This window comes from Pongo pygmaeus, chromosome 2 (assembly GCF_028885625.2).
Source record: "Pongo pygmaeus isolate AG05252 chromosome 2, NHGRI_mPonPyg2-v2.0_pri, whole genome shotgun sequence".
In the NCBI taxonomy this organism is placed as follows: Eukaryota; Metazoa; Chordata; class Mammalia; order Primates; family Hominidae; genus Pongo; species Pongo pygmaeus.
This window is the reverse complement of record NC_085930.1, coordinates 182,041,583-182,064,583: the sequence shown is the minus strand read 5'-3', so window position 1 is coordinate 182,064,583 and position 23,001 is coordinate 182,041,583. Positions and strand designations below refer to the sequence as shown.

The 23,001-nt window shown below is 37.6% G+C and overlaps 1 protein-coding gene across 2 annotated transcripts in view; it reads left to right on the top strand.

Annotated features, from left to right (window-relative positions):
• SPATA16 (spermatogenesis associated 16) overlaps positions 1-22,407 on the top strand; it is a 252,692-nt gene extending 230,285 nt beyond the window's left edge. The window contains exon 11 of one of the 2 annotated variants that reach the window (XM_054483031.1): positions 22,075-22,407. In XM_054483031.1, the coding sequence (XP_054339006.1) occupies positions 22,075-22,197 (123 nt within the window). In that variant the 3' untranslated portion in view covers positions 22,198-22,407. Of the gene's footprint in view, positions 1-5,028; positions 5,247-22,074 lie in introns of those variants that run through there. The other variant, XM_054483032.1, reaches the window with a different exon arrangement.
• Positions 22,408-23,001: the final 594 nt, after the last annotated feature.

Sequence of the window (23,001 nt, the reverse complement as noted above, 5' to 3'; positions counted from 1 at the left end):
AACCCTAAAGCAGACAGAAGTAAACAAGAAGCAAAGAAGAAGCAAGTCCCTTCTTTCTCCTCTAATGCCCTCTGATGACAGAATCTAACAGTTGGCAAAAAAAGAAATGGAATTGCAGAGTCCCAGCTATATTTATCACAGAGCTGAGTATAAAAGAGCGGATTTGCAGTTGCAAGGCTATAGGTTAACAACTGGCACAAAAGTGCACCCATGTTCACATAGGGTGCTGGCAAGACATCCAACAGGAAATACAAAAGCCTGGGGTTCTGGATAAAAGACTGAATAAAGATAGATATTCCTTAGTCATTGACAAATTGTCATTAGCTGAAATCATGGCTTAGAAAGAGTATAATAGAGTAAGGAGAGAAGAGGGCCTTGAGGAGCACATTTCAAACTTTGGAGGAGAAGCCCATGACAGAGACTAAGAAGGACTGGCAAGAGGAATTAGAGATAGAGCAGCCAAACGCAGTCCTGATGAGACTCAAGCAATATAATCACATGTCTGTGTTGGCTATAGAAATAGTTGTTTAGAACAAGGGTCAACAAACTACAGTCTGCAGGTCAAATCTAGCATATTTTCTATTTTTGTCAATAAAGTTGATTTCACACAGCCATGCCATTTATTTACATATTATCTAAGTCAACTTGACTGAGTTAAGTAGTAGCCACAAAAACTATAATAGCTCACAAAGCCTAAAATATTTACTATCTAGCACCATCAGAAAACATTTGCTGGCCAGGCGTGGTGGCTCACACCTGTAACCCCAGCACTTTGGGAGGCCAAGGCGGGCGGATCACAAGGTCAGGAGTTCGAGACCAGCCTGGCCAACATGGTGAAACCCCATCTCTACAAAAAATAAAAAAATTAGCCAGGTGTGTTGGCACATGCCTGTAATCCCAGCTACTCAGGAGGCTGAGGCAGTAGAATCACGTGAACCCAGGAGGCGGAGGTTGCAGTGAGCCAAGATCGCACCACTGCACTCCAGCCTGGGCAACAGAGTGAGACTCCGTCTCAAAAAAAAAAAAAAAAAAAAAAAAGCATTTGCTGTACTCTGGTGTAGAGCATTACTTCTCCCAAAAAAATTGCATTTGTATACTAAATATTTGTATTTACAAATCCAAACAGTAATAGAACAATAATCCAATTATTAACTTCTAGGGACCAGCTGAAAAGATACAATAAGGATTGACATGACATCAGTCTATATCATGTAAACAACAACTAATTTCACCTCACTTGAAAGATCTTTGATACCCATGTTCATAGGAGCACATCCTATGATGGATTTACCACTATTGTGCAACATTACAGTTGTTACCTATTGCTGTGTTACAAACCAAACCACTCCAAATGTAGCAGTTTAAAACAACAATTCAATATTATCTCACAGTTAGTTCTGTGAGTTGACCAGACTCCTGCAGGTGGCTCTTACTCAATGCATCTCATGCAGTTTAGTCAAATGGCTTCCATGCATGGGGCTGGAGTCATCTGAAGGCTAAAATGGACTGAACTCCAAGATGGTTCACTCATGTGGCTTACAGTTGACACTAATCATTGAGGTAGTTGACTGGAGTACCTAATCGTGGCCTCTCTATGTGAATTAGGCTTTAAACAGCGTAGCAAAATAGTGGCAAATCCATCACAGAATGTGCTCCTATGAACTGGGTTTCAAGAAGGGGAGTATTTTAAGAGAAAGGAAGTAGAAACCATCAATCCTCTTAAAGGGTAAGCCTAGAACTTGCACAGCAAATCCCATCACATTCTACTCATCAAAGCAGTCACAGGCCAGCTTAGGTTCCAAGAGTTGGAGGAATCAATCCACCTCCTCTCAATGAAGGATTAATATTTGTATTCAATGAGAGAATAAAATGATGGCACCATCTTGGAAACAATGTACAGTAGCAGGACTGTGGCTGTGTGTCCCAGGCTAGAAATTATATATTCAAGCAAGCAGGAGGATAGTAAAGTCAAGGCCTCCAAGGCTGAAACACAGTACAGCCACTCTACCCAACCACTGGCTATCTAGAAAGGCTCACTGGTGAGCAGCCAATCTTTCCAAATTAAGAGCTCTGATAACGATCATCACTTTCTAAATGAGAGGTCTTGAGGAAGACGTGAATGGGAAGGAACAGGGTGCCAAATTTTTCCCAAGGGCTTTTAATTTGGTTAATGTGACTCTACAAAAGATGATTGTATCACTTTCAGACAATTCCGGTAGCAAGTAAGTAATTTCCTTTTTACTGCTACAGAGTTAATTTGCGTGTGCAGAAAAAAAATAATTAAAAAAAAAAAACCTAATTGTACAAGCTACACTGTGTTCTGAGCCCAGTAGAAGTTGATATCAGCATCACCACCTCTGAGATCTGTTATCTGTAATAGAAACAGCTGTTGTACCTAATGAAAACACTTGAAATTTTCATCTGAAGCAGCAGAATTATAGCAGAACCTCCTAGTTCCACATAGTTATAGGATCTGTCAGAATCCCCATTACCTAACACAATTTTCAGGGCTCTACTTTGCTATAGGTCTATAAAAAGCCGGTCAAGATGAAATCTGATTCATGAAAGCTGACCTCCTGTCTACATTTTGTTTTCTTTGAAGTTTCTCTCAGAGCCCAGAAAGAGACGGAATGAAACAAATGTATTTTCTCCTGATTCACCAGAATGGAAATATATTCTTTACAGAGTTTTAGGAAAGTGGTTGTGGTTTTGGTTTGGCTTTGCGGGGTATTTCCTAACAATTAACTCAAGAAAGATAGATGTCTGTAGGTTTAGCTATGCAAATACAAAATTACCAGGTTACGATTTTTTTTAAAAAAAGGTAAATTTTTATGTGTTGGAAAGTCTGCTGCCACAACATATTTAATTAAGGATAGAACATTTGCTTAGTTTTATTATATGACTAAAACACCTGAGGAAACATTTTCTTTTGAACATCCCACAAATCCTATTGACACATTGTTCATTTATGCACTCATCACACATTTACTAGGTACCTCCTCTGTGTCAGTCGTCATTCTAGACATTGGAGAAACAGCCATGAACAAGTAGTGCCCTCATAATGTCTGCACTCTACTGAAGTAGGCAAACACTACCTAAAGAAATACAGAATATGTTATAAAGCAGTGAATGCCCCATGGGGGAGAAAACGCAATAGGAAAATGGAAAGTGCCAGAGGAGGGAGCATATCATGCAAATATCTGGTGAAAAGCATCCCAAGTAAAGAAAATAGCACATGTAAAACCTGAGACTGGGCCGGGCACGGTGGCTCACGTCTGTAATACCAACACTTTGGGAGGCCGAGGCAGGCAGATCACCTGAGGTCAGGAGTTTGAGAACAGCTTGGCTAACATGGTGGAACCCCGTTTCTACTAAAAATACAAAAAAATTAGCCAGGCATGGTGGCACACACCTGTAATCCCAGCTACTCTGGAGGCTGAGGCAGAAGAATCGCTTGAACCCAGGAGGCAGAGGTTCTAGTGAGCCAAGATCGCGCCATTGCACTCCGGCTTGGGTAACAAGAGTGAAACTCTGTCTCAAAAAAAAAAGAAAAAAAAGCACCAAACCTGAGATTGGAGTGTGCCAACATGCACAAGGAACAGCAAGCAGGGTAGGGTAACAAGCTGAATGAGTGAGAGTAGTAAGAGACGAAGTGAGAGAGGACATAATGCTTTCCAAAGAAGCACTCTAAGCTGTTAAGTTGGAAATAGATTGAAGAAGGCAAGAATAGAAGCAGGGAAATGAGTTAGTCGGTTATTGCAGTGAGAGCAATAATGGTGGCTTCACCCTTGAACGCAGTGGTAGGAGTGCAGGTGAGAAGTGATCTATTCAGAAGGGCAAAGGCTGATTTAGAGAGAGACTAGTATAAGAAAACACAAACAAAATAAAACAGGAAAACCCTGAACTAGCAATTTGGAGACCTGGGTCTGTCACAAATTAAGTCAGAAGGCACTTCCTTTCTCTGCAGTGTTCTCATGTGTAAAATAAGGATATTGGGCTGGATGATTCTAAGTCCCCTTGCAGCTGTGATTGAACAGGCCTTTTGAAAGTCAGATCATCAAATGAAAGGATAGGAGTTAATATTTTCTGAGCTCTTAATAGGGACCCAAACTCTCCTATTTACTTTACATATACCGAACTCATAATCCTCACAAGAGGTAAAAAGTATAATGTACATCCTGGCTAACACGGTGAAACGCCGTCTCTACTAAAAATAAAAAAAAATTAGCCGGGCATGGTAGCGGGTACCTGTAGTCCCAGCTACTCAGGAGGCTGAGGCAGAAGAATTGCTTGAACCCAGGAGGCGGAGGTTGCAGTAAGCCGAGATTGCGCCACTGCATTCCAGCCTAGGCAACAGAGCGAGACTCTGTCTCAAAAAAAAAAAAGTATAATGTATTAAAGAGAGAAGTTTAGCAGTTTGCCTAAAGTCACACAGCCAGTAAATGGCAGAGCTAGGAATTTCTCTGACCTTGGAGCCTAAATTCTTTCTTGATAAAAGCCCGTTTTGTGCTGCCTGAAAAGGCCTGAGTGACCAGCACTGTTGTCTGTATAGTTGAACATTCAGGTGTGAGGCTGAGTGGGGAATTAAGGTGGCCTCCAACCAAAGTGGAATTTAGCTATAAACCCGCCCAGTTTGTCTTCAGTTCTCAAAATAAAGTTCTTTCAATCTGAGCCAAAGAGTCACTGAGGAATTTATGCTAGTCTACCTCTGTAACTCACTTGTATAGGATCCTCCATCTCTGTTCCTTAGTTTTCCATCTATATCCAGAAAGAATACAGAGCCTAAATCTGCAAATCCTTAACCATTAATTCAGCTCCCACTCACGGGACCGTGGGCAAGTTATAGCCTTCTGAGAAGCATGATGTGTCCTTACCCACACCACTTTTAGCTCCCATGATTTTCTGTTACCATTGAATCCCAAGGTCCCTTGGAGTTTTAAGAACTAGGCTTAAAGTAAATAGAAAAAGGGGTCTTAAAAAAAAGTACCAACTGTTAAGTTGGAACACTTCTATTTCTTCTTGTCATAGAATCAAACAGCTAAGCAACACTCTGTCTGCAACTAAGAAGAAAAAGTTATTTGCTCTTCATTTATAAAGCCTAAACCGGGCACTGAGAAGATCAGCATTTAACCTGGTATGACATAAAGTATTCCCTTGTTCTGCTATGCCTCTGGATCACTGATTGAAGACTAAATGAGGAAAATAAAACTTTGTTACATTAAAAGTAATGAGAAAAGTGCTCCAGCATATACTTTCAGACCTGTGAGTTTTCTTGAGGAGAAATGCCACTTTAAAATTTCATCTAATATAATATAGTATCTCCTAAGCTTCAATGAATCCAACAAATAGAGTATAGGTAGATCTCTTTAAACCGTCCATATGAATTTATTCAAAATTATTTTGCTTCTTGTGTTCCTTTTTAACCTCAAAATCTTAACTTATGAATCATACTCATTGTGATCACACAGAAATGGCATTCATTGATATACTAATTTGATCTTTTAGGATGAAAATGTGATGGAGTTACATGTTACTTAGCAACTCTGTTCTGTTCAAGACTGTTGATGTAGGCAAAGCAAACAGAAGAGAATACAAATTTGGGAAACGGGGCAGGGGCAGTTGGTTGAGGAGGTAGAGGGAAGAGCCAATTGGAACGTTTTATTTACTTTCCACATCAGCATTTAAGCCCAAATCCTTCCAGAAACCCTTCTGAGAGAGATTGTACACATGGCACTATCATTCATCGGCCAGTCATTTGGGCTAATACGTGGCTAGGTTAGTACTTCTGAGAGTAGTGCTGTCTTTTCAAAGATTCAGCAGCCGTATCATTCATTTGCAAAGCAGTTTTTCCAGCAGTCAGCCTTTTCCTGTGTGTCTTGTTCTTTAAGGAGTCTCTGCAGATTTATTGCAATTTGATTGTGAATCTTCTTGCTTTTGGTTATGGGCTTCCTTATTAGCATATCCCCAAATTCCTTTACAGCGTGTGTGCTCCAAGCACTACTGAGCAGTTCTGTCCAAGGTGTAGTGCAGATCATGCAGGGAAAGAAACCTAAGTGCTTTTACTGCTGATCACGCTGGGGAGGAGAGGAAAGGTTCCTAGGACAAGCAGGGAGGGAGACAAGACCCAAGGGGCTGAAAGAGGCCAGGTTCCTGGGACTAATGGATCTGTGTTAATGGCATCCAGGCCAGCAACTGCAGTGGAAGAGGCTTAACCAAAGTCCTAGCAGAGCCTCCTGATTGTGTTCAGAAGCTAAGCCCTGGGGCAATCGGACCCGGGAAGGGAGGACCTCATTTTCAGATGGTTTACAGAGCAAAGCCCAAGCCTCACCTGCGGAATGGAGAGACCCAAAAGCCTTGGTCTGGCCATCTTTCCCACCACAGTCCAATGCTCCAAATCTAGATGGTGAACTTCAACTATAATTTAAACCAACATCTTTCTCCTCTGACTTCAAGGGAAAAGTATAAGGTTAATAGGTAAAACATTTTCAGCAGCTGCATTTGCTAATCACCCACTTTCCACCTGTAGTTGGCCTTGCCTCCAAAACTGGAAACACCCCTTTTAAGTGCTTTGTTGGCTGAAAATACTGTCTTCTAAAACTTTGATGATTTGGCAGGAAACCTCTGCAGCAGAGGTATTTCTGAGCAGGTGTCAAATCGTGGCATGGCCCTCATCTAGGGAGCATGTATCCAGGAGCTTGGCCACAAGAATTTATCAAGGGGCAGACAAAGCTAATCTGCCACCATTCACATGTACCTAATAAAATACTGTATTACCCCACAAATTATCAAACTATGTTAGTTTGTCTGAAGCTTGCTTTTGAATAACTATCACAATTGGAACAAGCTATAGAAAAATTTATTTCAGATAAATAATTAATAATGATGATGACAGATATTATCAGTTATTATTCCTGATATCTTAGTGTATGCCAAGCATTTCAATACATTATCACATTTAAATGATTGCAACAACCCTATAAGAGAGACGTCTTTATCTCTCTTTTGAAAGATGAGGAAAAATAGCTGTGTAGAATTAAGTAAACAAGCCCAACTTTGTAGTGACAGGGTTTAGTTTTGAAATAGATTTGTTTGGGTCAAAGGCTCGTTCTTAATTGTTGACTAGCACACTTATATTAAACCAAACAGAGCTGCCACAAGTCAATGGCACAAAGAACATTGCCTGACCTAAGTTCAGATTCTGTAAGACAGCCAACGAGACAACCTTTGAGTCTGCTTTTTGGCAGGGAATCCTTTGTCTGTCACTAGGTCACAGCTTGCTGCCCATCTGATGAGTTGCCCACACTGCTTCGTGGTAGCTGCCTGACCCACTGCACTTCCCTGAATCATGATGCTTTTACTGTCCTCCCTCACCATCCTTCCCTTTGTAGACATATCATGTTAAGGTTTGCTTTGATAGTTCACTATTTTCCCTCTTTCTGCAACTTCAGAACTTCAAGGAAACAGCTTAGAAATCTAGACATTTCTGCAGTATACTTACTGTTGCCCTGAGGGTCACTCTCTGGTGAATAATCTGAATTACCATCCCGAAATGCATCAGGCTTTCAGTGAAAACACAATTTTGTAAGCATATATTGCCATAACCCCTCCAAGTTTTACCATCACAACACAGGGGGTCTTGAGGCTGGAAGTGGACCAACACAAAGTCTACCACCTCCACTTCCTGAGCACTTTCTCTGCCTGATCCACTTATGAGCTAATTTATGGAAGTGACTAAAACAGAAATTGGAAATGCTCATATTAGTCCAAACCTATTAGAGGAGTTTTATCTTTGCAAAAGTTTTTCAAAATACATCTTTCCAAATTTCAGTGTAATATTCTGGTGAGAGGAGTGGAAACATATATCTAAATTGTATGTTGAACTGAAGAGTAAGTTTGTAGTTCCTTCTATACATTCCTTCCTTTAAATTACTAAAAGTGTCTTCTTTGCTTGGCAGTCCAGGATTTTATTGCCTGTCTTTTATACATTAAGTTTTGCAATCCTTTATAATTCTGGAGAATAACAGAATAACAGCTTATACCACTTGGTAGCTAAATGAACCATAGGACATCTTCCATTCTGTATTGAAAGTGGGATTAATACGGAGTTCAGAGCAATTGACTTGTAGCTCATTCAGTCATTTATAGTGTATTCATTATACCTTTCATCTTTGGGAGAAGGGCAAAAAATAAAAGTGCCTTTACATGCAGCTCTAAAGGAAGACATGGATCATTTATCCTTCTGATTATGATTTTCTTAAAATGATACCTGTGGAGAAGGGGACAAGACTGGAATCTAAAACACATACAAATTCCACAGCAAAATATACCCATGTCTCTCAGCATCATCAAAACTGAATTAAACGTACTCTACCAAAATGACTTTCTGCTGGAGAATAGACTCTGGAGAGGAACAAGAGAGGGCTGGTGAGAAGATGAGTGTGGACATATGTTGGAGAGATCCTAACTTAGATGTAGAATAAAGTAAGACCTATCTCTTATTACAAGAAATTTGAAAGGCTTTTAACTTCCAAAGACCTCTTATGGAAAGAAGGCTCCTTCAGCTTTACAATAGGTGATTCACTTTATCATATTAATAAAGCTATTTAGAAGCAACTGGTCAAACTGATTCAAGAAATGAAAGCACATCTTCCTAAGGCACAGGGGTCAAAATCATTTTTCAAAAACCTATGATAGAGTACTTCTACTTTGAAGAATATGGAGTAGATGTACTTTCCCCCATTCACCCCATTACATAAAATTAAAATCCCTAGGCATGGCTGGGCATGGTGGCTCATGCCTGTAATCCCAGCACTTTGGGAGGCCGAGGTGGGCAGATCACCAGAGGTCAGGAGTTCGAGGCCAGCCTGGTCAACATAGAGTGAAACCCCATCTCTACTAAAAAAATATAAAAATTAGTTGGGTGTGGTGTCACATGCCTGTAGTCCCAGCTACTTGGGAAGCTGAAGCAGGAGAATCACTTGAACCTGGGAGGCAGAGGTTTCAGTGAGCCGAGATCATGCCACTGCACTCCAGCCTGGGTGACAGAGCAAGACTCCGTCTCTCAAAAACAAAAAAACAAGGTATCCCAATCTTCCTACCCTAACAGGGTAGTGTCAGAGAAGAACAAGTAGGGAGTCTAGACTTTTATCCCCAGTAGGAAGTAAATCTCCCCTTTTCCTTCCCCATCGTTGCTGGTATGGTGTTGGAGGAGACCTGGTAGAAAGTCAGGATTTTTAGCACCCAGCAGTGGTGGTGAGAATTCTCCCACAATGTCGTGTCAGTGAAGGCCATGTGGGAAACAGTGATAAGATATTCCTACCCTCCAAGCCACGAAGGTATCAGTGGAAACCCAGTGAGGAGCTTGAACTCCCATCCTCACCCAGAAGTAATGAGAAGCCTCTCCGTCAGGTGTTATGGAGGGTGAATTTGGAACCTGAACTTCTGTTTCCACGTGGAAGTAACAAGGTAGTTCCCTCACAACAAAATACCCAAAATGTCCCGATTTCAAAGATCACTCATCATACCCAAAACCGGAAAGATCTCAAACTGAATGAAGAAAGATAATCAATGACTGCCAAAACAGAGATGTCAGATATATTAGAATTATTGACATTTTAGGCCGGGTGCAATGGTTCATGCCTGTAATCTCAACAATTTGGGAGGCCAAGGCAGGTGGATCACTTGAGACCAGGAGTTTGAGACCAGCCTGGCCATCATGGCAAAACTCCATCTCTATTAAAAATACAAAAATTAGCAAGGCATGATGGCACATGCCTGTAGTCCCAGCTATTCAGGAGGCTGAGGCAGAGAATCACTTGAACCCGGGAGGTAGAGGTTGCAGTAATGCAAGATCATGCGATTGCACTCCAGCCTGGGCAATACAGTGAGACTCTGTCTCAAAAAAAGAAGAATTATCTGACATTTTAAAGCAGGCATTATAAAAATGATTTAATGAGCAATTACAAACACATTTAAGTGAAAAAAATAGTCACAGCAAATAACAAAGTATCAACAAAGAAAGAGAAAATATAAAGAAAAACTAAATAGAAATTTTAGAACTGAAAAAATAAAATAACTGTAACAAAAAATTTACTGGATGGACTCCACAGCAGAATGAAAGGGACAGAGGAAATAATCAGTGAAAGAAAGATAGGACAATAAAAATTACCCAATTTTAGGCCAGGCGCGGTGCCTCATACCTGAATCCCAGCACTTTGGGAGGATGAGGTGGGCAGATCATGAGGTCAGGAGTTTGAGACCAGCCTGACCAATATAGTGAAACCCCCATCTCTACTAAAAATACAAAAAATTAGCTGGGCGTGGTGGCATGTGCCTGTAATCCCAGCTACTCAGGAGGCTGAGGCAGGAGAATCGCTTGAACCCGGGAGGCGGATGTTGCAGTGAGCCGAGATCATGCCATTGCACTCCAGCCCAGGCAACAGTGTGAGACTCCACCAAAAAAAAAAAAAAAAAATTACCTATTCTTAACAACAAAGAAAAAATAAACTGTAAAAAAAATCCTCTGGGATCTGTAAGACTGTAATAACATTTAATATTCATGTCATCAAAGTTTCAGAGTAAGAATAAGAGTGGGCAGGATGAAAAAAGCTCTCAAAGAAATAGTGGCTGAAAACTTCCCAAATTTGGCAAAAGACAAAATTATAAATTTAAGAAGTTGAGTGGATATCAACTAGGATAAGCCCAAAGAAATTTATACCAAGATACATCATAGTCAAACTTCTGAAGACTAAAGGCAAAAACATCTTAAAAGCAGCAAGAGGGAAATGATGCATTATCTATATGAAAAAATAAATGACAATGGCTTTCTCATTAGAAACTATGGAGGCCAATAGTAAGTGGCATAATATTTTTCAAGCACTAAAAGAAAAGAATTGCCAACCCAATGCAAACATCTTTCAGGAATAAGGAAGAAATTAAGACATTCTCAGATGAAGGAAAACTGAGAGAATTCATCATCAGAAAACCTACCCCAAAAGAACAGCTAAAGAAAGTTTTCTGAATAGAAAGAAATCAAAAGAAAGACCTAGAAATATCAAAAAGGCTGAGAGAACACAGTAAGCAAAAATATGACTAAAAATAATACACTTTTCTTCTCCTCTTCATCATGTTTGGTGGGGGAAACAAAAATAATAACATTGCTTAATGTAGTTCTCAATTTATATAAAGGATTTAAGATAATTAAAATGGGAGAGGGTGAAGAGACAAAGAAGGCAATGATTCTATACTTCAAATTTAAAATGAACACACACACATATTTTACGTACACACACGTAATATCTAGAGCAAATACTTAAAAAGCCATACAAAAAGATATATCAAAAACTCTGGTTATGTCAAAATGGAATTCTAAAAAATGTTTAACCTCAAAAAGGTAGGGGGGTGAAACGGAAGCAACAACCAAGGAAAATAGAAAATAAAATGGCAGACTAAGGTCTAACATACCAATAATTACACTAAATTTAAGTGGCCTAAATACACTAATTAAAAGACAGAGATTGGCAAAATAGACTCCAGAATATGACCCAAATATTCTGTCTACAAACTCACTTCAAATATGATGACGTAGAAAGCTTACGAGTTAAAGAATGTAAAAAGAAATATCATGTAAACATTAACAAAAGGGAAGCAATAGTGGTTATATTAATATCAGACAAAGGAGACTTCAATCAAAAAAAGTTACCAGAGACAGGGAGGGATATGATATTCTATAACAATAAAATTATTAATCCGCCAAAAAGACAAAGCAATTCTAAGTGTATGCACAAACAACAGGGTCTGCAAAATATATGAAGCAATAACTGATGGGACTAAAAGAAAAAATAGACATGTCCACAATTATAGTTGGAGATTTCAACTGCCGTTTCTCAACAATTGATAGAACAACTAAATAGAAAATCAACAAGAATATGCAACAACTTAATAACACTATCAAGCATCAGAATCTAATCAACGTTTATGTGCCCATGGAACATGCACCAAAATAGATGCTATTCTGGATCACAACAAACTTAAACAAATTTCTAAAAACTGAAATCATAAAGAATGTGTTCCACAACTGCAATGGACTAAAACTAGAAGTCAATAACAGAGAAATCTGCAAATACTTGGATAGTTCATGGATCAAAAAAGAAGTCTCAAAGGAAATATAAGAATATATTGAACTAAATAAAAATGAAAATATAACATATCAAAATTTGTGGGATACAGGTAAAATAGCAATGAGAGAAAAATTTATAGCACTAAATGCATACATTATAAAAGAAGAAACTATCTCAAATCAATAACTGAAGTCCGAGTTCAAAAACCTAGAAAAAGAAGGACAAAATAAACAAAGCAAGCAGAAGGAAGAAAACAATAAGGATTAAACTAGAAATCAATGGAAATGACAACAGAAAAATAGAGAAAATCAATGCCACAAAGAGCTGGTTCTTTGAACAGGTTAGTAAAATTTAAAAAAAAATCTAGCAAGACTAACAAATAAAAAAGGGAGAAGACACAAATGACCAATACCAGGAATGAAATGGAACATCACTACAGATGCTGCAGACAGTAAAAGGATAATAAGAGAATCTTAGAACAATTCTACATATATAAATTTGACAACTTTGATAAATATACCAGTTCCTCAAAAAACATGCTACCACCACTCACCCAATATAAAATAGTTTCATTAACCCTATAACTATTCATAATTATAAACTGCCCAGAAATCTCCAAGCCCAGACGGTTTCATTGGATGATTCTACCACACATTTAAAGAATTAACACCAATTCTGCACAATTTCTTTCAGAGAATACAAGAGTAGCAAACCCTTCCCAATTCATGTTATAAAGATAGTATTATCCTAGTACCAAATGGGACAAAAATAGGACCCAAAAAATCTACCAACCAATCTCTCTTGAATATAGAGGCAAAAATCTTAACATTATTAACAAATAGAATTTAGCAATATGTTTAAAAATTATATACCATAACTAAGTGGGATTTATCCCATAGATGCAAGGATGTTTGAATATTTCAAAATCAGTGTAATCTACCATATAAACAGATTACAGAAGAAAAATTACAAGATTATATCAATTGATGCAGAAAAAACATTGGACAAAATTGACACTCATTTATGATTTAAAAAATACTCAGAAAACTAGGGATAAAGAGGAACCTCCTCAAATTGTTAAAGAGCATCTCCAAAAATTCTATAGTTATATACACTTAATAGTGAAAGAATAAAATCTTTCCCTCTAAAATCAAGAACAGGGAAAGGATATTAGCTTTCACCACTCTTATTCAACATAGTGCTGGAAATTCTAGCCACTGCATTAAGGCACAAAAAGGAAAGAAAAGGCATGTAAAACAGAAAGGAAGAAATAAATCTGCCTTTCCCTATTTGCAGGTGACATAATTGTCTACATAAAAATCCCCCCAAAAAAATGAGTTCAGCAAGGTTGCAAGATACAAAACAAATGTACAAAACTCAGTTGTACTTTTATATAACAACAATGATCAGGGACACTAAAATTTAAGACAGTATTATTTACAATTGCTCAAACAAATGAAATACTTTTGTGTGAATCTAGCAAAACATCTACATGAATTGTATGCCTAAAATTACAAAACAGTGATGAAATCAAAGATCTAAATAAATGGAGAGATATACTGTGTTTATGGATTGAAAAACCTCGCATAATATAGACATCAAACTCTCAAATTTGAAATTCAAGACTTTTTATATAGCTACAGTAATCAAGAATTTGTGTACTGATGGAGAGATTAACACAAAGCTCAATGGAACAGAATAGAGAACCCAGATATAAACCAATATATCCTGTGCTGATTGTTTTTATAAAGGAGTAAAAGCAATTCAGTGGAAGAAGAATACCATTTTCAACAAATGATGCTGGAACATTTACACATCTGTAGACCAAAAATAAAAGAAAACTAAAACACAGCCTTGACCTAACCCTTACACTTCATACAAAAATTAACTTGAATTAGGTCATAGACTTAAATGCAAAATGTAAAACTATAAAACTTCTACAAAACAATAGGAAAAAATCTACAGGATTTTGGTCTATGCAAACTTCTCAGACTTGACACCAAAAGCACAATCCATAAAAGTTTATAAATTAGACTTCATTAAAATTAAAAACTTTATCTGTGGAAGGACTCTGTAAAAAAAAAAAAAAAAAAGGATAAAAAAAGCTCAGCATGAGAGAAAATACTTGCAAACCCTACATCCAACAAAAGACTATATACAGATTCTATAAAGAGCTCTCAAAATTCAGGAGTAAAAAATAAAGCCAATCCAATTTGAAAATGACAAAGATATGAACAGACATTTACCAGAGTGAATGACAATTGAGCATCTTAAAACATGTTTAACATCACTAGCCATTAGGGAAATGCAAATTAAAACCACAATGAGATGTCACTACACACCTATTAAAATGGCTAAAATGAGCAATAATGACAATACTAAATGCTGGTAAGGACACAGAGAAATTAGATCACTCATACATTACTAATGGGATGTAAAATGGTACAACCACTGTGGAAAATAATATGGCAGTTTCGGGCACGGTGGCTCACCCCTGTAATCCCAGCACTTTGGGAGGCCAAGGCAGGCGGATCACGAAGTCAGGAGATCAAGACCATCCTGGCTAACACGGTGAAACTCTATGTCTACTAAAAAATACAGAAAATTAGCCAGGTGTGGTGGCAGGCACCTGTAGTCCCAGCTGCTCAGGAGGCTTAGGCAGGAGAATCGCTTGAACTCGGGAGGCAGAGCTTGCAGTGAGCCAAGATCGCGCCACTGCACTCCAGCCTGGGTGACAGAGCGAGACTCCGTCTCAAAAATAAATAAAATAAATAAATAAAACTAAATATAACCTGGGGATAACATCACTATTGTAAAGCCTAAGATCAGTGCTTGAGATATTTGGCAGACCCTGCACTTGATGGATCAGCTGACACCACCCAGACAGATAAACTCGCTCATCTGACCTTGTAACCTCCACCCAGAACTGACTCAGCACAAGACAGCTTCGACTCCCTTTGATTTCATTTCCAATCCAACCAATCAGCACTACTGAAAAAAAAAAAAAAAAATTAAATATGCAGCTACCATATAACCTAGAAATTGCCCTCCTGGGCTTTTATCCCAGAAAAATAAAGACTTATGTGCAAACAAAGACCTGTATACAAATGTTTATAACTTATTTTACAATAGCCCAAATTATTGTAACTTATTTTACAATAACCCCAAACTGGAAATAATCTAACTATCCTTTAAAGGATGAATGGTTAAACAAACTGGTAAATTCATACCATGGAATATTAGTCAGTGATAAAAAGAAATAAACTATTGATACAACAACCTGAATAAATCTCCAGAGAAGTGTGAAGTTATATACTATATGATTCCTTTTAGATAAGCTTCTTGCAATAACAAAATTATATAAATGAAGAACCTATGGCCAGGCACGGTGGCTCACTTCTAATCCCAGCACTTTGGGAAGCTGACGCAAGCAGATAACTTGAGGCCAGGAGTTTGAGACCAGCCTGAGCAATATGGCAAAACCCTGTCTCTACCAAAAATACAAAAATTAGCCTACTGTGGTGGCACATGCCTGTAATCCCAGCTACTCGGGATGCTGAGGCAAGAGAATCACTTGAATCCAAGAGGCAGAGGTTACTGTGAGCCGAGACCACACCGCTGCACTCCGGCTTGGGTGACACAGTAAGACACTGTCTCAAAAAAAAAAAAAAAGAAAACAAAGCTTATTAGTTTATTAGTGGTTGCCAGGGCTTAAGAAGAGGTTAGGGACCAGGAGGAAAACAGATGGCTATAAAAAGGTAACATGAGAGATCTTTGTGGTAATGGAACTGTTCTGTATCTTGACTGTTATCAATGTCAGTATCCTGGCTGTAGAATTCTACAGTTTTGCAAGATATCGACCGACGCTGGGTAAAAAATATGCTGAGTCTTGATGAGTTTCTTTTTACTGGTGTGTGTGAATCCTCAATTATCTCAAAATAAAAGTTTAATTTAATAATATATATTCAAACCTTCAGATAAATCTTACCAAAATTAATTTTTTTTAACTATGATACATGGTACCTTAGCCTGTTCAGGCTGTTATAACAAAATGCCATAGACTGGGTAGCTTATGAACAACAGAAATTTATTTCTCATCATTCCAGAGGCTGGAAAATCAAGGCAGTAGGTTGGTGGGACTGTAAACTAGTTCAACCCTTGTGGAAGTCAGTGTGGCGATTCCTCAGGGATCTAGAACTAGAAATTCCATTTGACCCAGCCATCCCATTACTGGGTGTATACCCAAAGGACTATAAATCATGCTGCTATAAAGACACATGCACACGTATGTTTATTGCAGCATTATTCACAATAGCAAAGACTTGAAACCAACCCAAATGTCCAACAATGATAGACTGGATTAAGAAAATGTGGCACATATACACCATGGAATACTATGCAGCCATAAAAAATGATGAGTTCATGTCCTTTGTAGGGACATGGATGAAACTGGAAATCATCATTCTCAGTAAACTATCGCAAGAACAAAAAACCAAACACCGCATATTCTCACTCATAGGTGGGAATTGAACAATGAGAACACATGGACACAGGAAGGGGATCATCACACGCTGGGGACTGTTGTAGGGTTGGGGGAGGGGGAGGGATAGCACTGGGAGATATACCTAATGCTAGATGACGAGTTAGTGGGTGCAGTGCACCAGCATGGCATATGTATACATGTGTAACTAACCTGCACATTGTGCACATGTACCCTAAACCCTAAAGTATAATAATAATAATAATAAAAAAAAAAGAAAATACAAAATCCCCCCCAAAAAAAAAAAAAAATCAAGACAGTGGCAGACTCAGTGTCCACTGAAGGCCCCTTTTCTGGTTCATAGATGGTGCCTTCTAGCTGTGTCTTCACATGGTGGACAGAGCAAACAAGTTCCCTTGGGCCTCTTTTCATAAGGGCACTAATGCCATTCACGAGAGCTCCATTCTTGTGACCTAATCGCCTCCCAAAATCTTACATTCTAATACTATCACTTTGGGAGTTAGAATTTCAACATATGAATTTGGGAGGACAGAGACATTCAGACCATAACACATAGTTTCCTGGACTATGTGATAGCAAAATTTCATAATAGTTTTCTAACTCTATATTAAATATACTGAAAAGTGTTATCATTATGGGTATTTTCAAGAGTTGGTGATATAGTTTGGCTTTTTTTTTTGCATGTTTTGTAAAATCTCAGGGGTAGGTACCCCAGATTTTTATGTTACACTCTTATGACTAAAATACTAAATAATATACCAAATTCACTAAATGAAAAAGGAAAAACTTAGGGGCTTATCTGTCTGTTTGAATACTAGCCAAAAGCTAAAGGAAACTGCTCTATTATGAACAGTAGAAACAACTCCGTTTCAGAAACTAAGTTTATTTTAGAAATTAATTTCAAGCCTATTTGAAAACAATTGTAATTCTAATAAGAATTAAAATTCAAACCATTTTGGATGATAAATATTTAAAAGCTTTTGGTCTGGAAATAAAACTGGAACAGAGCAAAGAAACTAATGTTATCAAATCCACCGTGGTGGGGTGAAATGTCTGTTTTGCCGAGAGGATTTTGGTCCAAACTGCTAATCACTGAAAACACATTCCCATTCTGTAACTACCACTATAGTCATATAAGCCTGATATTTATTCCTGATGAATTTTATTCCTATTTCCTCAACTTTCTTCTTTGAAAAAATCTTTTAAAGCTTTAATTAAAAAAAAAATTATTTGAGCCCTCAATTCCTAAGGCATGAACATGTGCAAGCAAACCCATATAAACACACCTAATCCTCTCTCCTTGATTCGGACTACATGAAATTTAATAGGAAGCCTAAATGGAAGCCCAGCATCTTCCTTCTCAGTATAATTTACTTGTTCATTCATGTTTGAGATGAACTTCTCATCGCCGTTACTGGCAAGAGAGAAGCTTGGTTCCCAAGGTATACACTAAGCCTGTGCCAGGGGGCACCAACCAAGTAGGGAACATCAGTGGGAAATGATAATTTTGGAAAGGATCAAAGTCATGTTTGAGGGGAAAATTATAACTTAATTGCTCTTCCCTTCACTTTATGGTTTAGTAGTTATATTCAGATGCTAGGGCTGCCATAGCAAAGTACCACAAACTGAGGGGCTTAAACAACAGAAATGTATTGTTTCACAGTTCTGGAGCGTAACAGCCTGAAATCAGGGTCTTCAAGGTGGGGTCCCTCCAAGGGCTGTGCAGAAGAAACTGTTCCCTGCCTCTCCCCTAGTTTCTGGTGATTTGCTGGCATTCTTTATCGTACCTTGGCTTGTGGGGCTATCACCCCAATCTCTGCCTTCCTCTTCACATGGTATTCTTCCTGTGTGTGCATCTGTCTCCAAATTCCCCTGTTTTATAATGACACCAGTCATTTTGGATTAGGGCCCACCCTAGGGACCTCATTTTAACTTGATTAGCTATGTAAACACCCTATCTCCAGATAAGGCCACATTCTAAAGTACTGGGGGTTATGACTTTAACATATAAATTTAGAGGGGGACACAATTCAACCCATAATAGTAGTGTTTAAGTGTGAATTAAAAGGTGTTGAGAAACTGGCTGATGACAATTTCCTTACTCTTTGATATGGGTTATGGCCAACAGTCATATGATGGGTCAGAACCTGCCCTCCTACTGAGATATTTCATTCCCCTCTATCATCAGACATCCTAAAATTCTCTGCAAGCTCATTTGGTCTAATGTCCATATCACTGAAATGTCAAGTCCGCATTGGCGCATATATACACAAAAAAAGTTATCTGCCCATTTTTCAAAGGGGAAAATTAGACCCAGAATGACAAAGTAGCCTATCTGATACAGTTAAGCAAGTAGATTCTGTACCAAAGAGAGTCTAATAAAGCCTCTGCTTCAAAAACTGTGTACTTTCTTGTGTACTTACATATTTCTTTGTGTTTTATTTTCCTAAGGGCTTTACAGAAATTTCTATCATTTGCAATCTGTTCTTCTAGTTATATGAATCTATTTTCTCTTTAACCAGCATTTTTCTTTCCTTGACATAAAAAAAAAGAAAATAAAGAACCAGCTTTTCTAAAAAACATGTTGCAGCTCTCCTACACGTTAGTAAGTATAGAAGCTAAAATTGACTTACTTTGCTGCATATCATGTCATTCATCTAATGGTGTAATCTAAGGGAATAACCTCTGATTTGAAAATGTGAGTACTCAGTTTTAGGACTGGACTACTTGGCTCTGATGTGAGTGTTAAGTCATGGAATTTTATGACCAGATGTGTCTTTGGAAATTATCCAGGCCAACCCTCTTTTAATACCAACTGTTGGTGAAAACTGAAGTTCAGAAAGGCCAAGTAATTTCCCTGGGGTCACAGAGCAGGGTTAGAAGCCAACCCGAGAGCAGAATTCAACATTCCTACTGACTCCTCATCCAGTGCCCTTTCTACTCCTGGCTGTTTCAAGTACACAGGCAAGACAGTCTCAAAGCTAAACAATGGTAAAAGAATGGTGGCAAGAGAAAGTCATGTTTATTTAATTTATAGAAGTGAAGAATGCCTTCTGATATCCCTCATTTCAGGCATGACTTAAATATGGAAAAACACATGGTTTTCTGAATCTCTTCAAGTCTTTTATCAGAGAGTAGGATTACTGAGGGTCTACAATTTCCTAGGTTTTGGAAATAGTGGACAACATGGACCTGGTCCCTGCCTTATGGAGCTGAAAGTCCAGATGAGAAGACAGATGTTATATAAATCATTATAAACAATTAAGTTTAAAAATTACGATATCTAAAGAGATGAAAAAATGTTACTGAGAAAACCAACTTGGCCTGGGTTCTAAAGGAAGACTTCCCTGAAGCATTGATGTTTGACCTGAAATCCAGAGGATATGTAAATGTTTTAATGGACATGTTCCATTAGGAAGATCGAGGGGGCATAGAACAATGCATGACTGTGCTCAGATAATTGAGAGATGTCCCACATGGCTAAAGCAGATGGATTGATGTTAGACAGCACCAGAGATACAAGTGAAACCTGATAACCCAGGTGTAGAGGTGTATAGACCATGTTAAGAGTTTAGAAATCCATTTAATATAATTAAGCAAGGGAAAGATGTGAGATCAGATTTATCTGTTTAAAAGTTCATTCCAGCATCATTATGAGATGGATTAAAGCACAGGAGGGAGACAAGCCAGGTAGGAGGTGAACATACAGGCCAGGTACAGCACGCACGTAGTATGTGCTCTGGACCTGCCCAGTTAATTCAGCAGAATTCTTTTATTCCAGTGACACATCTTGTGTTTCTTCTTTGTCTTTTTAAAATAAAATGCAACCCCGTTACTCAGTACTGCTCTTAATGAACACAATTGTTTTTAAAAGACAGCAGATACCTAATGGATATTTAAAAACAATTATTTCACTGTCTTATTGAAGGAAGCTTTTTGCTGCATTAGAATTGTAATTTAAAATTATATTTGGGCTAATTGCAAATATTCTCATTGTAAAGAACTTTGATTTAAATGATACATTGTCAATACAAATAATGTGAATGAATCATCAACTCAACTATTGAAGTAATGGTAAACTGCCATCCATTATATTTGCACTGACTGTGTTCCATGTTAATTTTTTAATGTCTTAATTTGGTGAAAATCAGATAGTGTATATGTGTATGTGTGTGTGTATATATATGTATATATATATGGAATACATAGAATAATGCATTAACTTCATGGAGGAATCCAAAAATATTCTGTCAAATTATTTTTATGTGTCCTGCAATGATCAGACATCATAAAAAAAAAGTGCTTTTTAAAAAATGTACCTGAAATAGTTTTTACAAGGGTTTCAAAAAGAATAGTTTTCATATAAATAATTTATCTTGTTTTCTTAAAAAAAAAAACAGTGGACCATTTATGTCACTGGTATGATATGAGACCTAAGCATAACATATGGATGAGTGCTACCATTTATTATTCTCTTTTTGACAATCTGAATTATCCTTTGGATATTACTCTGAATGATAAATCAAGCAATTTAAAAGTGGAACTCAAAATTGGAAAATTGAAGTTGTAAGTGCTTTTATCTTAAGTAGATGATACATTCATGTACCTTGAATAGTAAGTGCTCTAGCTTTGAGTTAACTTTATGACAATGAGCTCTTCAGTGAGTAATGTTAGGCTAATACAATATGCAGGTCCTAAGAGTCAGGGTTAAGTATGAATTGTATATCTACTGACTTTCATGAGAACTCAATTCAACGTATGTGTAAACTTTTATTCTATAGTTTTTTCTGACAAACAGTATACTACATTCCTTCAACTGCCATTGAACAATTGTAAGTTTTCTTTGAAGAAAGACTAAATCTTTTTCAAGAATTGTTGTGTATATCATTATTTTACCTTATTCCCTGGAGTATGGCATTTTTTAAGAAAATGCATTCTTTCAGAATTTTGATTGAAAGGAGACATGATTCTTGCCAAGACTATACAAATACTCATTTTTCTCCCACGTTGGTTAGGAGCGTCTATATGCTAGAATCTCTGGCTTTGAAGAAGGTAAGTTTGTTTGTTTGTTTTCACTCTTGTTGTTGATAAAGGAGATGGAGAAAAGGCTTGCCATGGATTAATCTTTTACCATTCACTTTCCTTTGAAATCTCTGGTTTTACTGACCATTAAAAACTTCATGGTGACAGTAATCCACATTTCCATTCCCAATACCTTGGACCAAGTGATAAGGCAAACTCCTGCACTTCTGCTTTGTGTTAAGTTAGTAAAACAGGGAGACCTGTAATGGAAACAGAAGAAGGCTTTTATGTTTAATCATTTCTGTTTCTGCCAGTTCTGTTCCAACATGGATTTGTATGTGCCATTTATTTTAAATACCTCACCATTTTTATAAGTATACAAAACCCAGGAAACCAACAACAAATCTTGTTGCATCTGTTTATTTCTTCTAGGTTGGACAAATTGAAGATTTTCTATACCAATTAGAGGACAGTTTCTTAAAAACTAAAAAACTGAGAACTGCTCGAAGGCAAAAAACAAAAATGAAGCGACTTCAAACTGTTCAGCAGAGCTAGTCATTAGGGAGCAGGCACTACCACTAAGATATCCCAGAAGAGGCAAGGGTATCCACCGCAACGCCCACCTAGTACTGTGAAGCTGGATAACAAAAGCTTGTCACCAAAAGAAAGAGGTGGTATTCCCCTCAGTTCATCTTTACCAAAGACATTCTATGTTTCATTAATCTCAACTGGCAGCAATAAATATTCTCAGCAAGTTTGACTTGACTTTTGTTCAGATTTTTCTTGTTTAGTTAAAGAGCTTATAAAATAACCATCAATACCTCTTTCACTGCCTTGATCTTCCAAAATGGACAAAGGTATATCAGGTGTACCCAATAATGCTTATAGTATACATCTATAATCGTGTATTTATTAAGAATCATTCACAGGCCACCTACAGATACAGAAAACAATATAAATGCAAAATTGAACTTATAAAACTAATAATGTACTTTCCCAACTCTTATAAAGATAGTCATAGATGGTATGTCTGACATCAGTTAAGTTGTCTCATTAAGTTGTTTTTTTCCTCTAGATCCTTTATATTGTATTTTCTCTGCCCCTTAAGCCATGCAACACAAATTTGACAAGGTAGTCAAGTTTGCACATTTGACAAGGTAGTGAGTTCATAGCTCACTACCTGAAGACCTCAACTGATCACTGAAGACCTCAACTGATGCCAACAAAAAGATTTGAGAATAGAATAAGGAGGAGGAGCCCAGATCCTGAGTAAAATAGAAAAACATAATTTGTTTAATAGTGAAAAATAAATAGAATTTTGGAATACATTGATAAAAGCTCAAAAAATAAAATGAACCC